A 17,078-nucleotide genomic window follows, 5' to 3' on the forward strand; every position below is an offset into this window, starting at 1 on the left:
TTAAGAGTTTCATTTTATTTAGAGTGAAAGGTTCCTTTATGTGCAATGTTAATAATGAGCTCAACAGCAATGGGAAATGGTCTCTATGAGACTCTAATGTGATGGCCGTGTTCCTTCCTTGACTCCTGGATCCACCTTAGTGAAACTAGTTTACTCATTCTAATGTACAGTATTTGTAAAGTACTTCATTTATTAATGCCCTAGAGGTCAGTTATGAGCCATTACTGAGAACAAGTTTTGGTTTACCAGGTGGTAATGATCCAGTCAGTAAATAAAGTAAACCAATTTCTATTTGGTCATAAATATCCTGGCTTACAGTTTTAGCATTATTAGCACCAAGAGTCAATACTTTAATACCAAAGCTTAAGTTACATTTAATAAACTGAAACTTAATCATTCAAAATAAATCAATGTAGTTTCATCATTAGCGAAAACAATTAAAAAAACAACATCTGAACACATGTATTTTCCAGTAATCTCAAAAACCATTTATTAAAATAACTATTACACTATTACAAAATAAGCCAAAATTACAAGCAATGCTGAAAAGAATGAATTATTCTGTTTCCAAAAAATACAACCTCTGCAGTTTAAACTACAAGATTTCAGGAGTTTCACATGAGGGGAAAAAGACTGTAACCACAACTTTGAAATGAAAAAAATGAAAATTAACATGAGTCATCTGTAGCATTGGCCTTTGTATTTAATGATGGTAGCAGAGATCGAGAAGAAAAAACCAGAAACACAAGACCAGCACTGACCAGACCACTGAAACAGATCACTAAAATCAGCCAAGATTCAACTCTGACATGAAGTCCAGACATCTTTGTGTGCCCACAGGTGCCACCTAGAAACCCAACAGCACATTTGAAGCAGACATGGAAAAGGCAGCGAGCACAGGCAAGCCATCTAACACTTTCTTTGGCTTGAGACACTGATGCAGGGCGCTAGGTGCCAATGATTGACAGATGGATGAGAGTCTATCTGTACTGGTAATTCATGTTGCCTTCTCCTCTGCCATAGCCTGCTTGGTTGTGGTACTGAGAATGGTTGGCGCCGAAGACCTGGCTTCCTCCTGTTCCCTGTGAGTTGTAGTTGGACTGATTGTTGAAACCTACAATGAAAGTGTGACAATTATCAAACCAAGCATAAAATACTTCACATTTCCCCATTCCAGCGTATTTCATTCAACATGATGAATGCAAAGATACGGAATATAGTGTTAAAATATCAGTTTTGTCAAAATGTCATCAGAAAAAAAAGACAGCCATAACCTTTTGGTCAATGTAGAAGCAAGTCTCACCTTCATAACTGTAGTCCTGGCTTCCTCCAGCTCCACCTGTCACCTGGCTCGGGTAGGCAGTGCTGTACGAGTATCCACCCGCGCCCCCCTGGTTCTGGTTGAAATTCTTCTTTCCCTGCCCATAGCCCTGGCTATATTGGTTATAGGAGCCCTGAGCAGGGGGGGTACCAGACTGGTACCCTCCAATAGACCCAGCATTGGCCCCTGGAAGACCTGGAAAGGCTGGTTTACCGCCTTTATGCATGGGGGGTTTCTTCTTGTTGACTTTGGCTGCACAGGGGTTGGAATAGGCTCTGTCGCTCTGATAGAAGGGAACGTAGGAGCTCTGTGCTGATCCTGGTGTAGAGTTAACTGAAGGGCCCCCAGACGGGTTGCCCGAGGCCCCCGCTCCTCCATTTGTACCACCGTTGTTGTAATAGTCTGGGAAATAACAGCATGGTCTTAAAATTGACATAACATATTTTCACAACTTCCATTGACCTTTGGAAACATTCTTGTTGTGTAAAGTAATTAATTCAGATCCTGGAGTACACAGCCAATAATGTGATGTGACATTTATTAAAAAAACAGACTTAAAAAAACAGCTAGAGCTAGAAGTCTTGTTCCACAAATACAACAAGTTTCAGTCTGTGTGCAAACGCAAGGCCGACAGCTTCCATTCATTAATGGCTAATGCAGTTAAATGTGACACTGCAAACACCAAACCAAAGCAAGACCGTCATGCAATTAGTGTAGCTAGGACTTCAACAGTGTTGCTGATACATGATACAGAAACAGCCGTGATCCATGTGGAAATTATAAAAAGCCAAATATAACAGCTTCATCGTGTCTGGAAGTGTTACACATTAGAATAAAACTTTTTTTTTCTCTTTATTGTCATCTATACGTAGATGGTATGAAGAGTATGAACCCAGTCTTAATGATAATCCAAAGTGGAGATATGTTGTCCAGGTTCGTACAGGCCTTCACTTAATCCTGATCCAACACCAGTCCAAAACATGACGGTAATCTAGAATAACTGATCCCTGTGAGGTGGGGGGGTGGCATGTGGTCTGGTACATCCACAGCAAGTTGATGGAACAGATTGTTGTGACTTATGGGGGAGCTACATGCATTCAGTCGCAGACCATCTCCCTAAGTGTCAGAGCATGACAAATGGACTGGCAGGACAGAGGAGGTGTTGTTATCGCTTTATTCCCAGGGTTGTGGACTCGGTGGCGACGGGAGAACATGATGCAGCTGGAACACTACTGAGTATTTAGTCCACTTTTATCCTCTCTACAGGACTGTTTTTGAGTTTTTAAAGAGTAGGGAAGCTTTATGTTGCAAACTCATGGTAGCCATAGCAGTCTGAGACAAAGTCACCTAAAGAGTGAGACAGGGCAGAGAAGGGAAAAAATATGAAAATTAGATTTATTTGAATTTTTCTCTTCATGCCATATAAGTGGCAGTCGAATGAGTCATTTGGTCGGATTGTGTTTAAATTGAATTGTTGGGGTCTTTTTTTTTTTAGATTTCTCTGCTCCTGTCACACTCAGTCCTCAGAACAGGCTGCCAGAAGGAAGAAAGGAGGTTCTCATAAGAGGAGGGGGCTTCTCAAAAAAGAAAAACAGTTTCAGTCCTGTGGCTTAAAGCAGAGAAATTTAAAATCACTGATCTGAGAACATCCCAACAGGTTTTTAATCACTGTATGGTCTTGTTTGCACTGAAGTGAACATCCATTTCTCCTTAAATCATTTTGACATTAAAAAAGTCCTCACCCAGGACACAAAATCTACAACGACACATATTTAAACTCCTCATATAAAAAGACTAAACTACAGCTCAAATAAGAAATATTCAGTCATACTGGGATTATTAGGTCTGAAATGAATACTCACTGTATCCAGAGTTAGCATTGTTCCCATAACCGTATGTTCCAAAACCACCTGGGAGGAGGACACATATTTAATGTGCTATCTGGACCACATACCAGCCACTTCTATTGCTGATGCCAGCTTTAGAATGTCTGCCAGGGTTCAATTGACTTTACCTCCTTGGCCGTAGCCTCCTCCGTTGTTGTAGCCTCTGCCTCTTCCACGACCTCGCCCTCCTCTTCCTCTGCCTCTTAGCATTCCTAGATCTGCAGATGATCCCATAATACTGAATCCTGGAGAGTGCTGCAAAGGAAGTAAACTTTTATTTGACAAATTCCACTCTTTGAGTAATCTCAACTGTCTCCCATCACATCATCTGTTTTCACTGCACTCATTTCAGATCTCAATATTTCAAACTGCAATAAAATATATCTATTCCAGTGTAGCTGAGGGCTCACCATGGGCGGTCCCTTTTTCTTTTTCGTGGCTTCAGCCACAGAGCCCTCGCGGAAGAGCCACTCCAGAGCAGCAAGGGCAGCGTAAGCCTTAGCAACCTTCTTATTGGATCCTGTCCCCTGAAACTTCTGACCATCGATCTCCACCTCCATGACGAAGCGCTTGTCGTGGCTGCCGCCCGTCTCAGAGATGAGCTCATACTTCAGTCCACGGCGCTTCTCATTCAGCTCCATAACAGGGTTCTTGCCATGTTTGGTGAGGATTGGTCCCTGTTGGCGAGCGGTCTGACACGAGAGAAAGTTGGTGGGATTTCTTTTCTTTTTTTTTAAACAAAATTTAAATGTGCAACTCTTTCACATGTTGGCAAACTTGTACCTCAACAGCATCAGTAGTCTCTGCGTTGGCTGCCCCTGTGGCAACAGGGATAGTTTCAACGGGCGGTGCTTCTTGCTTCACTTCTTCCACAGCAGCCGTCACGACTGGCTCATCTGGTTTCACTGGTTCGGTCTTTACTTCCACTCCAGTGGGCAGGCCCATGTCTTGAAGGACCTGCAGTCATCCACACAGAGTTGTTGTTTAAACATCAGAAGGAAACAAAGTGATAATAAGGGCAGTGTACGCCTCGTGATCACCTTTACAGCTACATGCAGCTTAGCAGTACGTTTGGATGGACCAGAAGCTTCGAACGTCGTTCCATCCACTTCTACAGCCATAGTGAAGACTGGAACATGAACTGGGCCAGTTTGAGACACTAGTTTGTACTGGAGGCCTGGCTTCAGCTGATTGAGTCTCATCAGAGCATTCATAGCCTGGAAAGGCTCGGCCTTCTCCTCTGGAGCTGATAAGAGTGACATAAAAACAGACTTTACCATTAGCACGTCTGTAAGTATCGATGTTTCTCTTCTCTTGTCAAAGGTGACATTCTCAAATTGATTGTTTAATCTAAGACCAAACCACTGACAGGGATTAATCAATTGTCAAATTCATTTTTCCATGATAGTCCCATCATTTGTATTCACTAGCAACACAATTATAAAGTTTAATTCAGGATAGCTATTGTGAGTTTCAATCAAACAAAAGCGAAAAGAAGACTCACATTTCTTTTGCAGCTTTTTCTTTTTCTTATTTGGACTCTTGTCATCCGTTCCCTCTTCTTCCTCAATGGGCCTTTTCATTGGGGGAGCATAAGCCGTACTGGGTGGGATTTGCACTGCGTAGGACACACAACATATAGGTTCGCCTTAGAATTACACCACCAACTACACCACCAATAATATACAGCTGTCACTGAATGCTTTATCCCTCATATGTCTTACCTGTGTAGTCGATTGGAGCCTCGCTACGAGGTTTCTTGGGCATCTTAGAAGGAAGTGGATCCATTCCCAATACTTTGTGAAGCTGTCCAAATGCTGACAGTCTCAAGGCATGCTGAACACACACAAAAGACGTGTCAAATTCACCGTAATTAAATTCCTCTACAATTACATACAGTTTTACCTTACAGACCTGAGCGCTCGCTGTGATGTCTTCTCTCTGTTGGTGGTCTAAGTGACCAATAGCATCAGTGGTCTCTTTCTCACATGGGTCAAGGATTCCAGCACCACCTATGACCCACAGATGTATAGCTGATCAACTTGAGGAAGTAGGAAAACGATCTAAAGAATTAAAAATGAATAAATATGATATGGAAAAGACCTCCAGTTACACACCTTCCATGAGGATTCCTGAAGCCAGACACTCTAAAACTCTCCGCAGAGCTTCTCCTGCCCCCATGGGTCGGTTCCCTGTCCCAATTGCTTTCTCACAAATCAGTTCCAGTGGCTGAAAAGCAGGGGAAAGAGACTTCATTCAGGAATATATATTTTTAAGTGGCTCACTAACAGATTTTATGTCCTGTATTTGAGAGGGTTTGTACAACTATGTATCCTGCCAATAAAAGGTTCATCAAAAGAAATCTGTTTTACATCTTAAGTGAACTTTTGTTGTTTTGAGCAGTCCACACAGTCATAAAACTATTTCCAACATCCAATATTTCATCAGGATGCCATGAGAACAACAGTTTTACAAAGACTTTGGCATATCAGGGCTGGTCACATGCACTAACTCACCCAGCCACGAAGCGGGGCCCATGTGGGAACACGGGCACACAGGTCACGTAGGACTCGGATGACAATGACACAGGAACGCAGTCCATTGGCTCTGGCCTGGGGACACAAGGAGGAAGGGGAGGCAAGGGAAGTGGCATGAGGAGGACAAGCAGCCTTAGTCAAAGAGGAAGATGTCAAGAGGTGTTAAGCATTAAATACAGCAAAAAATGAAAATAAAATTAAAACCACAGGGATTATAGCAGCTTAGCTTTGTCATTATGGAAAAGCCTGGAAATATTAGACAGAATAACATTCGATCACTCTTTGAGAGAGACTACTGGTACTCATGTTTATATCTGTAATTCAATAGCCTACATGACTGATGGCGCAGTTATCAGACAAAAACAGTTGTTTGTGGAGAAACACATGCACATGGATTAAATTCAGGAAGAAAAGTAAATGAAGAAGCTCAAATGTGAGAACCAAATGCACTACTGCAAAAAATGTGCTTTGTCACTGAATACAATGATGATAAGTGACATCCAAAAAAAGTAACTACTCAAGGTGCAATATTCCTTTTAATTTTTTTTTTTGGGCACACAGTAACAAACAGCCGAAGAGCAGGAAAAGTTAAGGGCCACATTCTCTGTAAAAGCTGCAGAGATGAAGCACTGATTGCTTAAGTGAGGTGATTGAAGACAACACAGGACACACAATTATAATGAATCATTGCTACAGTGGTTCACTACAAAAACATTTTCCCTACAGAATGAGAGCGCTCGACAAAAAGCGAAATGCGAAAACAGCAACAACTCACTCACATCAATGGTGACTTCATAGAAATATTGCACCTAGACTCATCGTGTGTTAGTCCAATTTTTGTTTTTGCAGACTGAGTTAAACAGCTGGGACAGAGACTAAAAAAAGCAGCACTGAATTTCTTTAAACAACAGCATTACTGGACAACCTGTTAAGTAAGCAACGCAACTCTACAGTGTAATGACAAAGATTTCCTAATAAATGTCCAGATCGTCAAGAATTACTACAGGAAGTACACTTCAAAGAGTAAATTAAGAAGAAGAAAAATGAAGACACACAAGGACGCTCAAATGAAAAGACAATAGAACATACAACCAAAGTCAAAACTACTTCAGTTTTAGAGACAAATAAAGACAAGATCCAAACCTGGAACCACTTAGCGTGGCGAAGAGACGCCAAGGCAGTTAGGCATTTCTGCCTGTCCAGAACTTCCGGGGGATCGTTGACTGAAAGCGATTCTATTGGCAGGTGGAATAAGAAGACAAGGTACAGTTTGACCAAGGGGAGTTCTGTCAGCCGGCCAGGGGGAACACAGGCAGCTTTCCCAACCACAGGCAGGAGGGGAAAGGGGAGGAGGACCCCTCCACTGCAGCACCACCAAATACTCTCAACCTCCCAGTAAAAATGGTTTGGTACGACCCAACACTCATGATCAGACAGAAAACCCACCATGACAGCATTGTGAAATGGGTTATAAGATGACCCACAAAGATTAAAATGAAGGAAAAAAATTCCTGACTGAAAATATGCAATTATCGAGATGTAACTGGATGGAGGTTGGGAGGTTGTTTCAACATGATTGCTTCAACTTGGATGGAGCTACCATGCTTAAAAAAAGAGGGTCTGCTTTTCTTTTTGTGGCATTAACAGGAGGTAGAGCCCCTCCCCTTTGCCCCTATACTGGGTGCACTGCACTTTGCCCCTTCCGAGACAGAGAGCGGCCAGTTGGTCAAAGGTCCAGCGTCCCTAAAATTGACAAACTAGAAGGCTTGACAGAGAGAATCAGAATTGGAACCACAGGCAGAAATTATCAGATGCATGAAAAGTAGGTATCAAAACAAGTCCACACTGCAGCAAAACTGATGGCTGAAAAATATAAATCCAAACTGGGCATGACTCTTAGCTCATAGCTACAGATAAGGTCAAGATTCAACACCTGCTTAAAGTGAGGTCCTCACTACTGTCAGGTTTTATTAAAAATCATAACTCTTAAGAAATTCTTCTTTGTTCTTGAAAAAGTAAAATAAGCATAACATGACAGTCACTTCCCAAACTCTGGAACTGATCTCCTGACTAAGGAGTATAGCTGGACCCATGTGCAGAATCAAGTCTCCTTTGTCCTTATCTGTGACCTTGAGCCTTCCCCGCCCGGGATCTCTAGAGACCAATGGGCCAGCTGTTGGGTCCAACAACCAAGGACAGCTTCACCATGTTTTGCAACTCACTTTTGCTGCAATGCAAACCGCTCATCATCAATGATAAAACACATGCAAACAAAGTGGTCTTTTTTTGTATTTGATTAAATTCTCAGTGAGCCTTCATTTCATTGTGACCTTGATAATTATGAGGGGAAGAGAAACCATGTCTTCAGTAGTCAGCTAAATACCTGCCCTATACTGTATATTGGGCCATCAAAAATGTACTTTTACATTACATGGAACTATGAGAGTGTCTAGAGAGCTATAAGCATAGCAAAGTTTCATTATGTGACAGTACATTCTTGTCCCCTAGCTCCATTGAAGGCCCAATAAACAATATCTGTCTAGTCTGCTTGCCTGCATGGACACCTGACTGGAGAAGGGAACATCTGATGTCCACATATAGGAACGTACCCCCAGGAGCTGTCTTCTCAATCTCCTCACGAACCACAGGGGATGTCAGGTTTATTGTGAGGGTGAGAGGAGGCTCTTTCGTGTTCTTGATAACGATGCAGGCCTCCTGGATGTTCTGAGTCACAACGTATTTGTCTTCTGTTGCCTGAGGCACAAGACAGTTTTTTTAAGTTCAGTATTTGGAAAGATATTCAATCCACAATCAATGAATCCTAACTTGAATCCTACCTCTTTTTCTCCATTACATAGTTTTTAGTATACATGTAAGAGGCCATACAGTCTAAAAATATGAACTCATTGCTACCAATGACGTCTGGAGGCATCAATTACGTTTTTCAACGGCGAAACAGTCTGGTGGAGCTCCTCAGTGAAAATCAGCCTTCTAATCATGGAATTTGGCGCAATGACAACTAATCCAGTTACGAAGAAGAGGATGGCAAATCAGAGGGAGACAGACAAATTGTAGCAGTTTACAATTTAACAAAGTTTACGTATTTCAGAGCTCACTCACAAGCAAACACGGTGTTGCCCTGAGCAAAGCATCTTGCGATCGGTCAAGAATAAAATGAAAACACTGATAATTGTCTGGAGCATCAGGAAGGTCCACCAAAGGAGATCAATAACTACAAAGCGCCAACAGCGAATGAGTTAGCAATAGCAGTTAACATCCAACCAATAAGACAAAACTATACTGTATTTTATCTGTATCACTTCAAAACACAAGTATAAAGAAATGAAAACATCATGAAAATATAACTACATTATTCAGTGGACTGATTTATCAGAACCATGTTTGTACCTTGAGCTGTGTTGAAAGATTATCAGCCACTCTTTTAAGCAGACTGGCTGTAGGCTTTTCCTTACAGAGAAGTACAAGCTCCAGGTCCAGGTCCCCTTTCAATAATAGGCCCTTGGCAACCAGGCCCACCCTCATTACACCCCGCAGGGAGCGGGTGGCTTGATCTTTTTGTTCACTATTACACAGCAAATACAGGGGAAGAAGAACAACCAGGTCAACAAGAAGTGAAAGATGGTGACAGAATCAAATTTTAATATAAAAAGTCTTGTTTTTGCATAGTTTCATAATAACCCAAACAGCAGTAAAGATATTCCATGGCCTCACCTTTCCTTCTCAGTGTCTGTGCCATCGGGATCAGACTTCGAGGTTCCTTTCTCCTGTTTATCGAGCCAGTCAGAGACAGCCTTGAGGGCCCGTTCTGTGTGTGATACCATGTTCTGTACATTTTCCAGTTCCTCTTGTGTTGGGTAGATGATGGAGTGTTTGGCCATGACATGGCGGTCATCGTTCATGAAAACACGCATGGTACGATGACGCATTGGAGGCTAGCAGAGAAAACACAGGATATTATTAATATTAAAGAAATGTAGTGACTCAAAATGACCATACAAAAATTTAACGTACTGTAGATGAGTACAGACAACACCCCAAAAAAGTTTTGATGAAACATCCTTTATGGGCCACAACAAAAACTGACTACTGATAATGTATAAACACCTCAGTGTTGGTTGGGAAAAAACAACAACAAATCATGACCCTTCAAACAACACAGGGCTGAAGGATTATCAGAATGAAACTCAGAGCAGTTCTTTTAACTTCAAATCACAGATTTGGGAATGTTGTAGTCTAATCCTGTTTAGTGGGACAGTCTTTAAGAGACGTTATAGCAAGAATCAATCAAGATTATACCCCAATTTAACTACAAATGCTCTTTGACAAATTAAAAATTGAATCTCAAGTCCTTGCCAACCTTCTACATACACAAGATAATAACCAGTTTATAAGAAAGCGGGGATATGGCAGCAGCTGCATGAATTCCAACAACCTAGGTTTTTTCAAAAATGTGTTTTGCTACATGACATTTAACAAGAAGGATGGCATGCTAAATGCTTAGACGCCTTTTTGCTGTCTGACATGTAATGAAATCCCAATAAACTTACAAATGCAAACATTACCATTGTTACTCTGAAGATTGTGGTGACTCCTATATCCAGTGAATGACTGTTCCGACAGGGATTCCTCGGCAGCATATAATGTTTCAGTCCGTCTCTATAAAGTGATAACAAGCATGTTTATAACAGAAATTAATGGGAAAATCTGACAACAACACCACGTGGTTCTCTGAAGCCACTGGAAACCTCAACGATCGACAGTGGATGCATCAAAAGTTAGATTTTGAGGGAGGTGTCAAGCAGAAATGTAGTTCTGGAGTGACGCACATACAGCAGCGCCGTGTGCTTTTTATTTGTGCGTCACGCCCACGTTAGCAAACAGCATTACAAGGGCGAAAGTTTTCAATTGTCACGTACACAAAAGGACGTAAAAAAAATACGAGGATGAAAGTATTGCCCCAAATTTAGGCTTCAATAGGTTACCTGAATGTTGAACAAAGTCAAAAAACCAACACCTGAAAGTTGAATATTAAAAAAGACGCCATTTTAACTTAGTTCTGAGCTTGACTAGCGGCAGCAGCTAACAGCTAGCCATCCACACAACAACTGATAGATGTGTCCTGCAGCCATGTTGACAGATTAAAACCATCGTCTGAGAATCATGTTTTCTATCTGATTTAGTGGAAAAAACTGGAGGCATTATACAGAAAACTGTAACAGTATTTAGATATTGGTCTGTTGCTCATCCTACTTCAAAATGGTCGAGGAGACAAGAGCGAGACCCCACTAGAATGCTCAGCCCCAGTCAGCACTTAGCATGTTAGCTTAGCTAAACAAAGACAGATAGTTCGGCCGTGAAAACGCCAATAATTTAACCAACCTGAACACAGAAACACTTTTTGAGCATTAGGAACTGGAAAGCTACACCACCAACCACTTTAAAGTTTAGAAATTGTTGCAATAACGACATTTATTAACTGACCGTGATGCAGTTACAGCCGACGGACGGTGCTGCATGGAAGCCCCAGTCTTGACTGCAGAGTGGGTACGCCTGGATCAAAAAAAAGATTATGCTCATTGGATAGAAGATTCACGTGTCTACAAAACTATCCAATCAGAAGAACAGGGTACCAAACTAGGGTGGCAGCTAATACTGATGGATTGAAATAAGCAGATGGCAAGCATTAGGCCCGTTCATTGAGTATTATAGCGACTAATACATGATAAAGACGATGTTATAACAAATAATTCTGCATAGTACGTGGTGCCTTTATTTACGGTATTATTTTTTTCATATCTTAACCATAGAGGTGTGTAAACTTGCTTAGAAATTACTGACAACATATCATAGCAGCAGAACTCATATAAATTATATGCTAAGTAAATGTTATTTATAAGGTTTGACCAAATTTTTAAAATTGCTTTTCTTTCTTTTATCTTTGGAGACTATTTGCTGTCGACTGTGTTGTCAGTGGCTGGAGCCACCATCCCATCCATCACAGAAAATCCAGTTAAGAGCCTCGGGAAGTACTTTGACTATAGCCTCAAAGACTCTGCCTCCATCTAGAGAACCAGCAAAGAACTTGAGGACTGGCTTAGCCGGACTGACAAGACTGGCCTTCCAGGGAGGTTCAAGGCCTGGATTTACCAGCATTCCATCTTGCCCCGGATCCTGTGGCCTCTACTAGTGTACTCAGTACCGATAACAACAGTTGAGGGCATGGAGAGAAAGATCAGCTGCTACCTGTGAAGATGGCTTGGTCTACCACGCAGCCTGAGCAGCTCTGCTCTGTATGGCACCAGCGACATCCTGCAGCCCCCGTTCAGTGGTCTCACTGAAGAGTTCATGGTGTCCAGAACACAGGAAGCACTGCAATACAGTTTCAGTCTCCCTCCTCAGACATATGCTAACCCAGAGGGCTCCACGTTAGTTTGGTTTCATTTGTCTTTAGAAAAGCATCTCAAAACGTCTGTGTCTTGTCAAGACAGTTTAACCTCCTGGAGCTGACTTTACTTCTGCTTCAAAATAAAAGTTGAATATCAGCTGAATATCAGAAAGAAGAACTTATTTCAACAACTTTGTTAAAATATCACATGAATCATAAACCAGGCTGACATGAAACATGAACAGATGATCATTTATTTTATATTTGTCACATTCCCTTTTCTGAACAATATCACATCCAATTGGCTCTTAAGACTTGAATTCTCTTCAGACCCTGGACACAGGGAAAATACTGTAGATACATACACAAACACACAATCAAGACAATTACATTCATTACAGCTACATTGGACACACCGAGGTGTCTTTCACATCTTGGAGCTGAGGTAAAAGCACAGCCTATATTTTTTTTGCTCTCTAATTTGAGCATTTATACAAGTCATTGACTTTTACATCATATCAGAGAAGAAAACAGCACATTTGCTTTAATGTGTTTCCGTGTTGAGATGTTCTCTTTAAGAACAGCTACAGACTTCCCATCAGCAAATTGTTAACACATTCTACTCCAAAAGTCAAATTTTATTCATTTATGTCTGCTCTCATAGAGGACAGATTTTTACACGAACCGGTCCTGTCGATGGGCCATGTTGCATTTTGATATGAACTCACTCTGTTACATACCCCTTCCATAGTCCTCTTTGTTATCTGACTGTTGGTATTGTAAATATGGAACATGGTCCCATAGTTAACCACTTTGGATCTTCATAGATATACACCAGGACAGCTCTCATTCCCTCATCCAAGAGAGCTTTCACTGGACTCCTTTAAATACTGCGTTATAATCCAATGATAGTCAGCTACACTTGGTGGTGATAAAGCTGGCAGGCTACAGTGCATCCCTTCAAAAGTCCTCTTTCTCTTTCTATGTCTCTTACATTTTATTAACACTTTTGTCTGAGCTCTGAAATGAGCTGACATCCCAGCGCACTGAGCGAAACAGGCTTCCCTTGAAACTGGCCCGGCGTTTAGTGACGCGGTAGATCTTTCTGAGGATGGCGCGCCGCAGCAGGATGTAGACCCACGGGTCAAGGATCTGGTTACAGGTCGCCATCCTTACACCTGTCACCATCAGGTTCCTGTAGGTGTCTCTCTCATTGCTCAGCGAGCCGTTGTAGGACCGTGTGGCTGACATCAGCCCAAAAACCTGAAAAAAATGACACAAGCTTAGCTTCATACTGATGTAAAATGGAAAATAAACATATGAACTGAGTTTATATTGTGTCATAAAAGTCAGTGTAAAACACCCATTTGTCTTTTGATTGTACTATTATAATTAAGTCCTTTTGAAGATTGCACCTATAAAAAAATATGAGATATTTGTTGTATGTAGATATCAGAGCTAAAAAGGTGACAGAAAATAAATGATTCTATATCCAATCAAATAAAAACCTTGTAGTGACAATTTTTCCTTATATGCAAAATGATAATTTATATGACTAAACAAAATTAACTATTTCTAACCTCACTTTTTTGGTGAAGAGTTAATTTTTAGAATTGCATGCTCTTCAGCCAGTTTTTGCTGAAAACAAACAGAATTGTACATTGTGGTAGAGATCCTGAATTTACCGAAAATGTAAAATATTTCTGTCGAGATTTTAAGTAATACTGTATATGAAAAACTGAAGGAATATTTCCATTTGATAAACTTGTGCAACTTCCACTAAGCACATCACATAGTGGAGGTTTGCAAATATTATAAAGACAGATAGTGTGAGCTGAATTAAGAGATGGATAAAATAGGACACATACTTTTCTGTTTGAGGAGCATTTTAAAATCACTTTTTCACACAAAATCACATCTTTTTTCCCGTGCATATCAAATATCTGTTTCCTGCTGTTTTGAGCTGTTATGTGACGACATCCTCTCTTATCTAGCTTTTGGTTAGCCCGTGTCATGTAATCCTTGTTTAAATGTAATGTTGGGTCTTGTTGTTCTTTGGTTTGAAATTTGTAAAAGTCCTGTTTTTAGGAATCAGAAAGCTGAGGATTGTGTATTATTCATACGTAGTGTATAGTTCTGTATATGATGATAAAGGTGTTGTCTCAATGGAAAACAACAGCTTGCTTCATCTTACTGAAGAAAGATTCAAAACGTAAAAGTAAAAAAATTCCCTTATGCTACATTTTTTGAAATCGATTTTATTTATTATCCAAATATTTCTGACATTATCTGACATCTATAGGTTTGAAAATGCTTATTATTAAAGAAAAAAAAACAACCTTTCATTCAAAACCATTTTTGAAAATCATGCAACACCGGTGATTGGACAAACTCACACAATTCAGTTGCTGTTAGGTGTGACTTTATGTCACGTGTTTGACACGACACTCACCAGCAGAGGGCTCCAGCAGATGCAGGAGGTGACCATGATGCCAACCAGCTGCACCACCATCTCCGTGTCGTGAGACCTGACAGAACGGTGTGGGGACCAGGATTTCTTCCTTAGCCGTGCTTTTATTAGAGTGATCCCACTGATGGTGTTGCAAACAAAGGCCAATGCCAAAGAGCCCAAAGCCAGTCCAGAGAACAGCGCCACAAAGACCAGATCTGTCTCCTTAGTGCCCTCCATCACCCTGATGAAGCACCACGTCCCAGGATACTGATAAGTGTAGGCTCCCAGGCTGAAGAAGGGTAGAAGGGCTACACATAAAGCCAGCAGCCAGATCAGAATCAGTGCCACCTTTGTCCGTGCTGTGGTCACCAGCTGAGAGTGTAGTAGAGGTTTGGTGACACCCAGACAGCGCTCAGCCGCCATTGCACATCCCAAAAAGAGCGGGCAGAGGCCAAAGAACACCATGCAACAACCCAGAAACTGACAGGGGGTATCTGGATCACCTCTCATATTGGAGACAGCAGTGGAAACACTGCCTGCTGAGTATCTCCTCAGTACCAGGGCTCCGGCGATGACATGTCCCACCAGATCTGTTGCCACCAGAGAGCTGGCAAACAGCAGGAAAGTGGCTTTTGACCGCCGACGGAAGCGGTTGTAAGCCTTGGCAAGAATAATCAGGGCCACCACATTGAACACGATGCCAAGGGTCATGGTGAGGCCGGCAGCTATGGGTCTGTTTGACGCACTTGTTTCATTACGTGCAACAGCCTCCACCTCAGGCTCCTGCACCATGGTGGTGCGGTTAGAGCCTGGAATGGGGGCGATGCCCGTGGAGCTGTTGTGTTGCATCGCCAGCATCACCGCTGGGCTCTGGGCCTGGTGACGTTTCTCTGGATTAGCAGAATCTGAAAGGAACATAGACTGGGTCAGCTGGTGTTTAGATGGGGAGGCGTCTGGAATGTTTTTACTTTTCAAGCAGATTGTAAAACTGCATCATGTAAATATGTAAAATGGTGAAAGATTTAAAATTGTGAACCATGTTGTTACCTTAAAACAGTGGAAACCATGGGAAAATTTAAAAAAAGATTTGTATTAAAGTGAAAAAAGGCTAACTACATATCACATTCAATTTAAGTGTAAAGTTTGGTGAAATTAGAATATCAAGTGTGTCAAATGTTTTCCAGACAAAAATATAAATATTATTGGAAAAACTTAAGACAATGTAATACTTTTCCAGTCCCGTCAGCGAGGGGAAAGCAAAAATAAAATATAAATCTGAGGTGAGAAAATAAACCATAATATCCTCCCAGACATGAGATGTTATCTCTCCAGATCAGAACCAAATGGCTCAAGTTCAGAACACAACTATTAGCCATCAGCCGTCTCTGAGGTTTCAGCAGAAAGAGTCTATTTTCTGTTCTCACGAGAGAACACTGAACAAGTTCTGACAGTTCCTCTGAACCTGGCACACACATTCCTCCAAAAGCACCGCAACTCCTCAGCAGCGGTAGTAAACCGAACATTTGTCTGAGATAAGACACGATTTTTTTGCACGTCACCGGAGGGAAACACTCTTTGCACACGTAGGGATACCATTATTTTTATCCAGCCATTATTTTTTGCATTTGTTTTTCTCAAAATGTCATTTATATTTTTCTAGATGCTAGAAGTGAAGCTAAAAGTAAGATTATAAGCTTATATACTAACTTATAATGGCACATAATGAATAGAGACATATAAGGCTCCCTCTAAAGCCTCTCAGTTTAAAAGAGCATTATCAAAATTGTAGACTTTGCTATAAAATGTTTTTACCAACTTTTAAAACCAAATGTAACACATAAAAGTAATTACAAAAATATTATGTTTAATGGTGTGAGTGTACTCTATTCATTAAATAAATTAAACCTTACCGTTGAAGTAAGAAATCCATGGAGAGGATCAGGACCACTATGGATTTGAGATTCACTCATAACTGAAGCTTTTTAAAACAAATTAATCCATGTTGATCTTCATTTCGCTTTGTGTTGTTGTACAGAAATTACATCTAAAGTATTTTCCCATTATGCAGCCGTGCTAAACCTGTTCGCCGACCGAGCAGAATAATAGTGGTAGGTATCACTGCATAAGTCTATGATCTGATACTCCGTCTAGGGCTGGCTGCTTTTATGCAGTGGAGCTGCATTGTGCTCATTTCACCTCTGGGTGTCTACTTCAGCAGAAAGCAGCAGTGAGGGACTGTTTAGAGAAATTCTACAGGAGAATATGAATATTTAAACTCCACCTGCCTCGCCCCTGTCACCACGTCGAGTATATTTGGAGAAAGCTGGAACAACAACAACCTGTAGGTTTTGAAATCGAAGGGCAGGTATGCTCGAGGCTCCAGGAAACACCTTTCATTCATTAAAGTGATACAGATTTCACTGGAACAGGTATGACTTCAAATCACATGAGCTCAAACAGAATCAATTCCAACTCA

General features: G+C 41.2%; 2 protein-coding genes across 4 annotated transcripts; both read right to left on the reverse strand.

Annotated features, from left to right (window-relative positions):
• Positions 1-465: 465 nt before the first annotated feature.
• Positions 466-11,308, reverse strand: ilf3b (interleukin enhancer binding factor 3b). 3 transcript variants are annotated; one of them, XM_068336281.1, is made up of 18 exons: positions 11,247-11,308; positions 10,328-10,421; positions 9,477-9,697; positions 9,153-9,327; positions 8,354-8,498; positions 6,888-6,979; positions 5,724-5,819; positions 5,325-5,436; positions 5,122-5,219; positions 4,932-5,043; positions 4,712-4,825; positions 4,248-4,453; positions 3,991-4,164; positions 3,618-3,899; positions 3,336-3,462; positions 3,184-3,231; positions 1,304-1,723; positions 466-1,114 (listed from the first exon to the last, which is right to left on the reverse strand). In XM_068336281.1, exons 1-18 carry the CDS (start codon positions 11,279-11,281, stop codon positions 981-983), a joined length of 2,685 nt encoding a protein of 894 aa, XP_068192382.1. In that variant the 5' UTR covers positions 11,282-11,308; the 3' UTR covers positions 466-980. The 3 variants fall into 3 exon arrangements, with proteins under 3 accessions (XP_068192382.1, XP_068192383.1, XP_068192384.1); XM_068336282.1 differs by lacking the exon at positions 3,184-3,231; XM_068336283.1 differs by lacking the exons at positions 466-1,114; positions 1,304-1,723 and adding an exon at positions 1,843-2,668.
• A 1,076-nt stretch (positions 11,309-12,384) lies between these two features.
• On the reverse strand, positions 12,385-16,795 carry LOC137609699 (prostaglandin E2 receptor EP1 subtype-like). Its single transcript, XM_068336907.1, has 3 exons — positions 16,513-16,795; positions 14,603-15,507; positions 12,385-13,413 (listed from the first exon to the last, which is right to left on the reverse strand). The coding sequence occupies exons 2-3, from the start codon at positions 15,458-15,460 to the stop codon at positions 13,141-13,143; spliced, it is 1,131 nt and encodes a 376-aa protein (XP_068193008.1). The 5' UTR covers positions 15,461-15,507; positions 16,513-16,795; the 3' UTR covers positions 12,385-13,140.
• Positions 16,796-17,078: the final 283 nt, after the last annotated feature.

The sequence above is a fragment of the Antennarius striatus genome, chromosome 16 (genome assembly GCF_040054535.1).
Source record: "Antennarius striatus isolate MH-2024 chromosome 16, ASM4005453v1, whole genome shotgun sequence".
Taxonomy (NCBI): Eukaryota; Metazoa; Chordata; class Actinopteri; order Lophiiformes; family Antennariidae; genus Antennarius; species Antennarius striatus.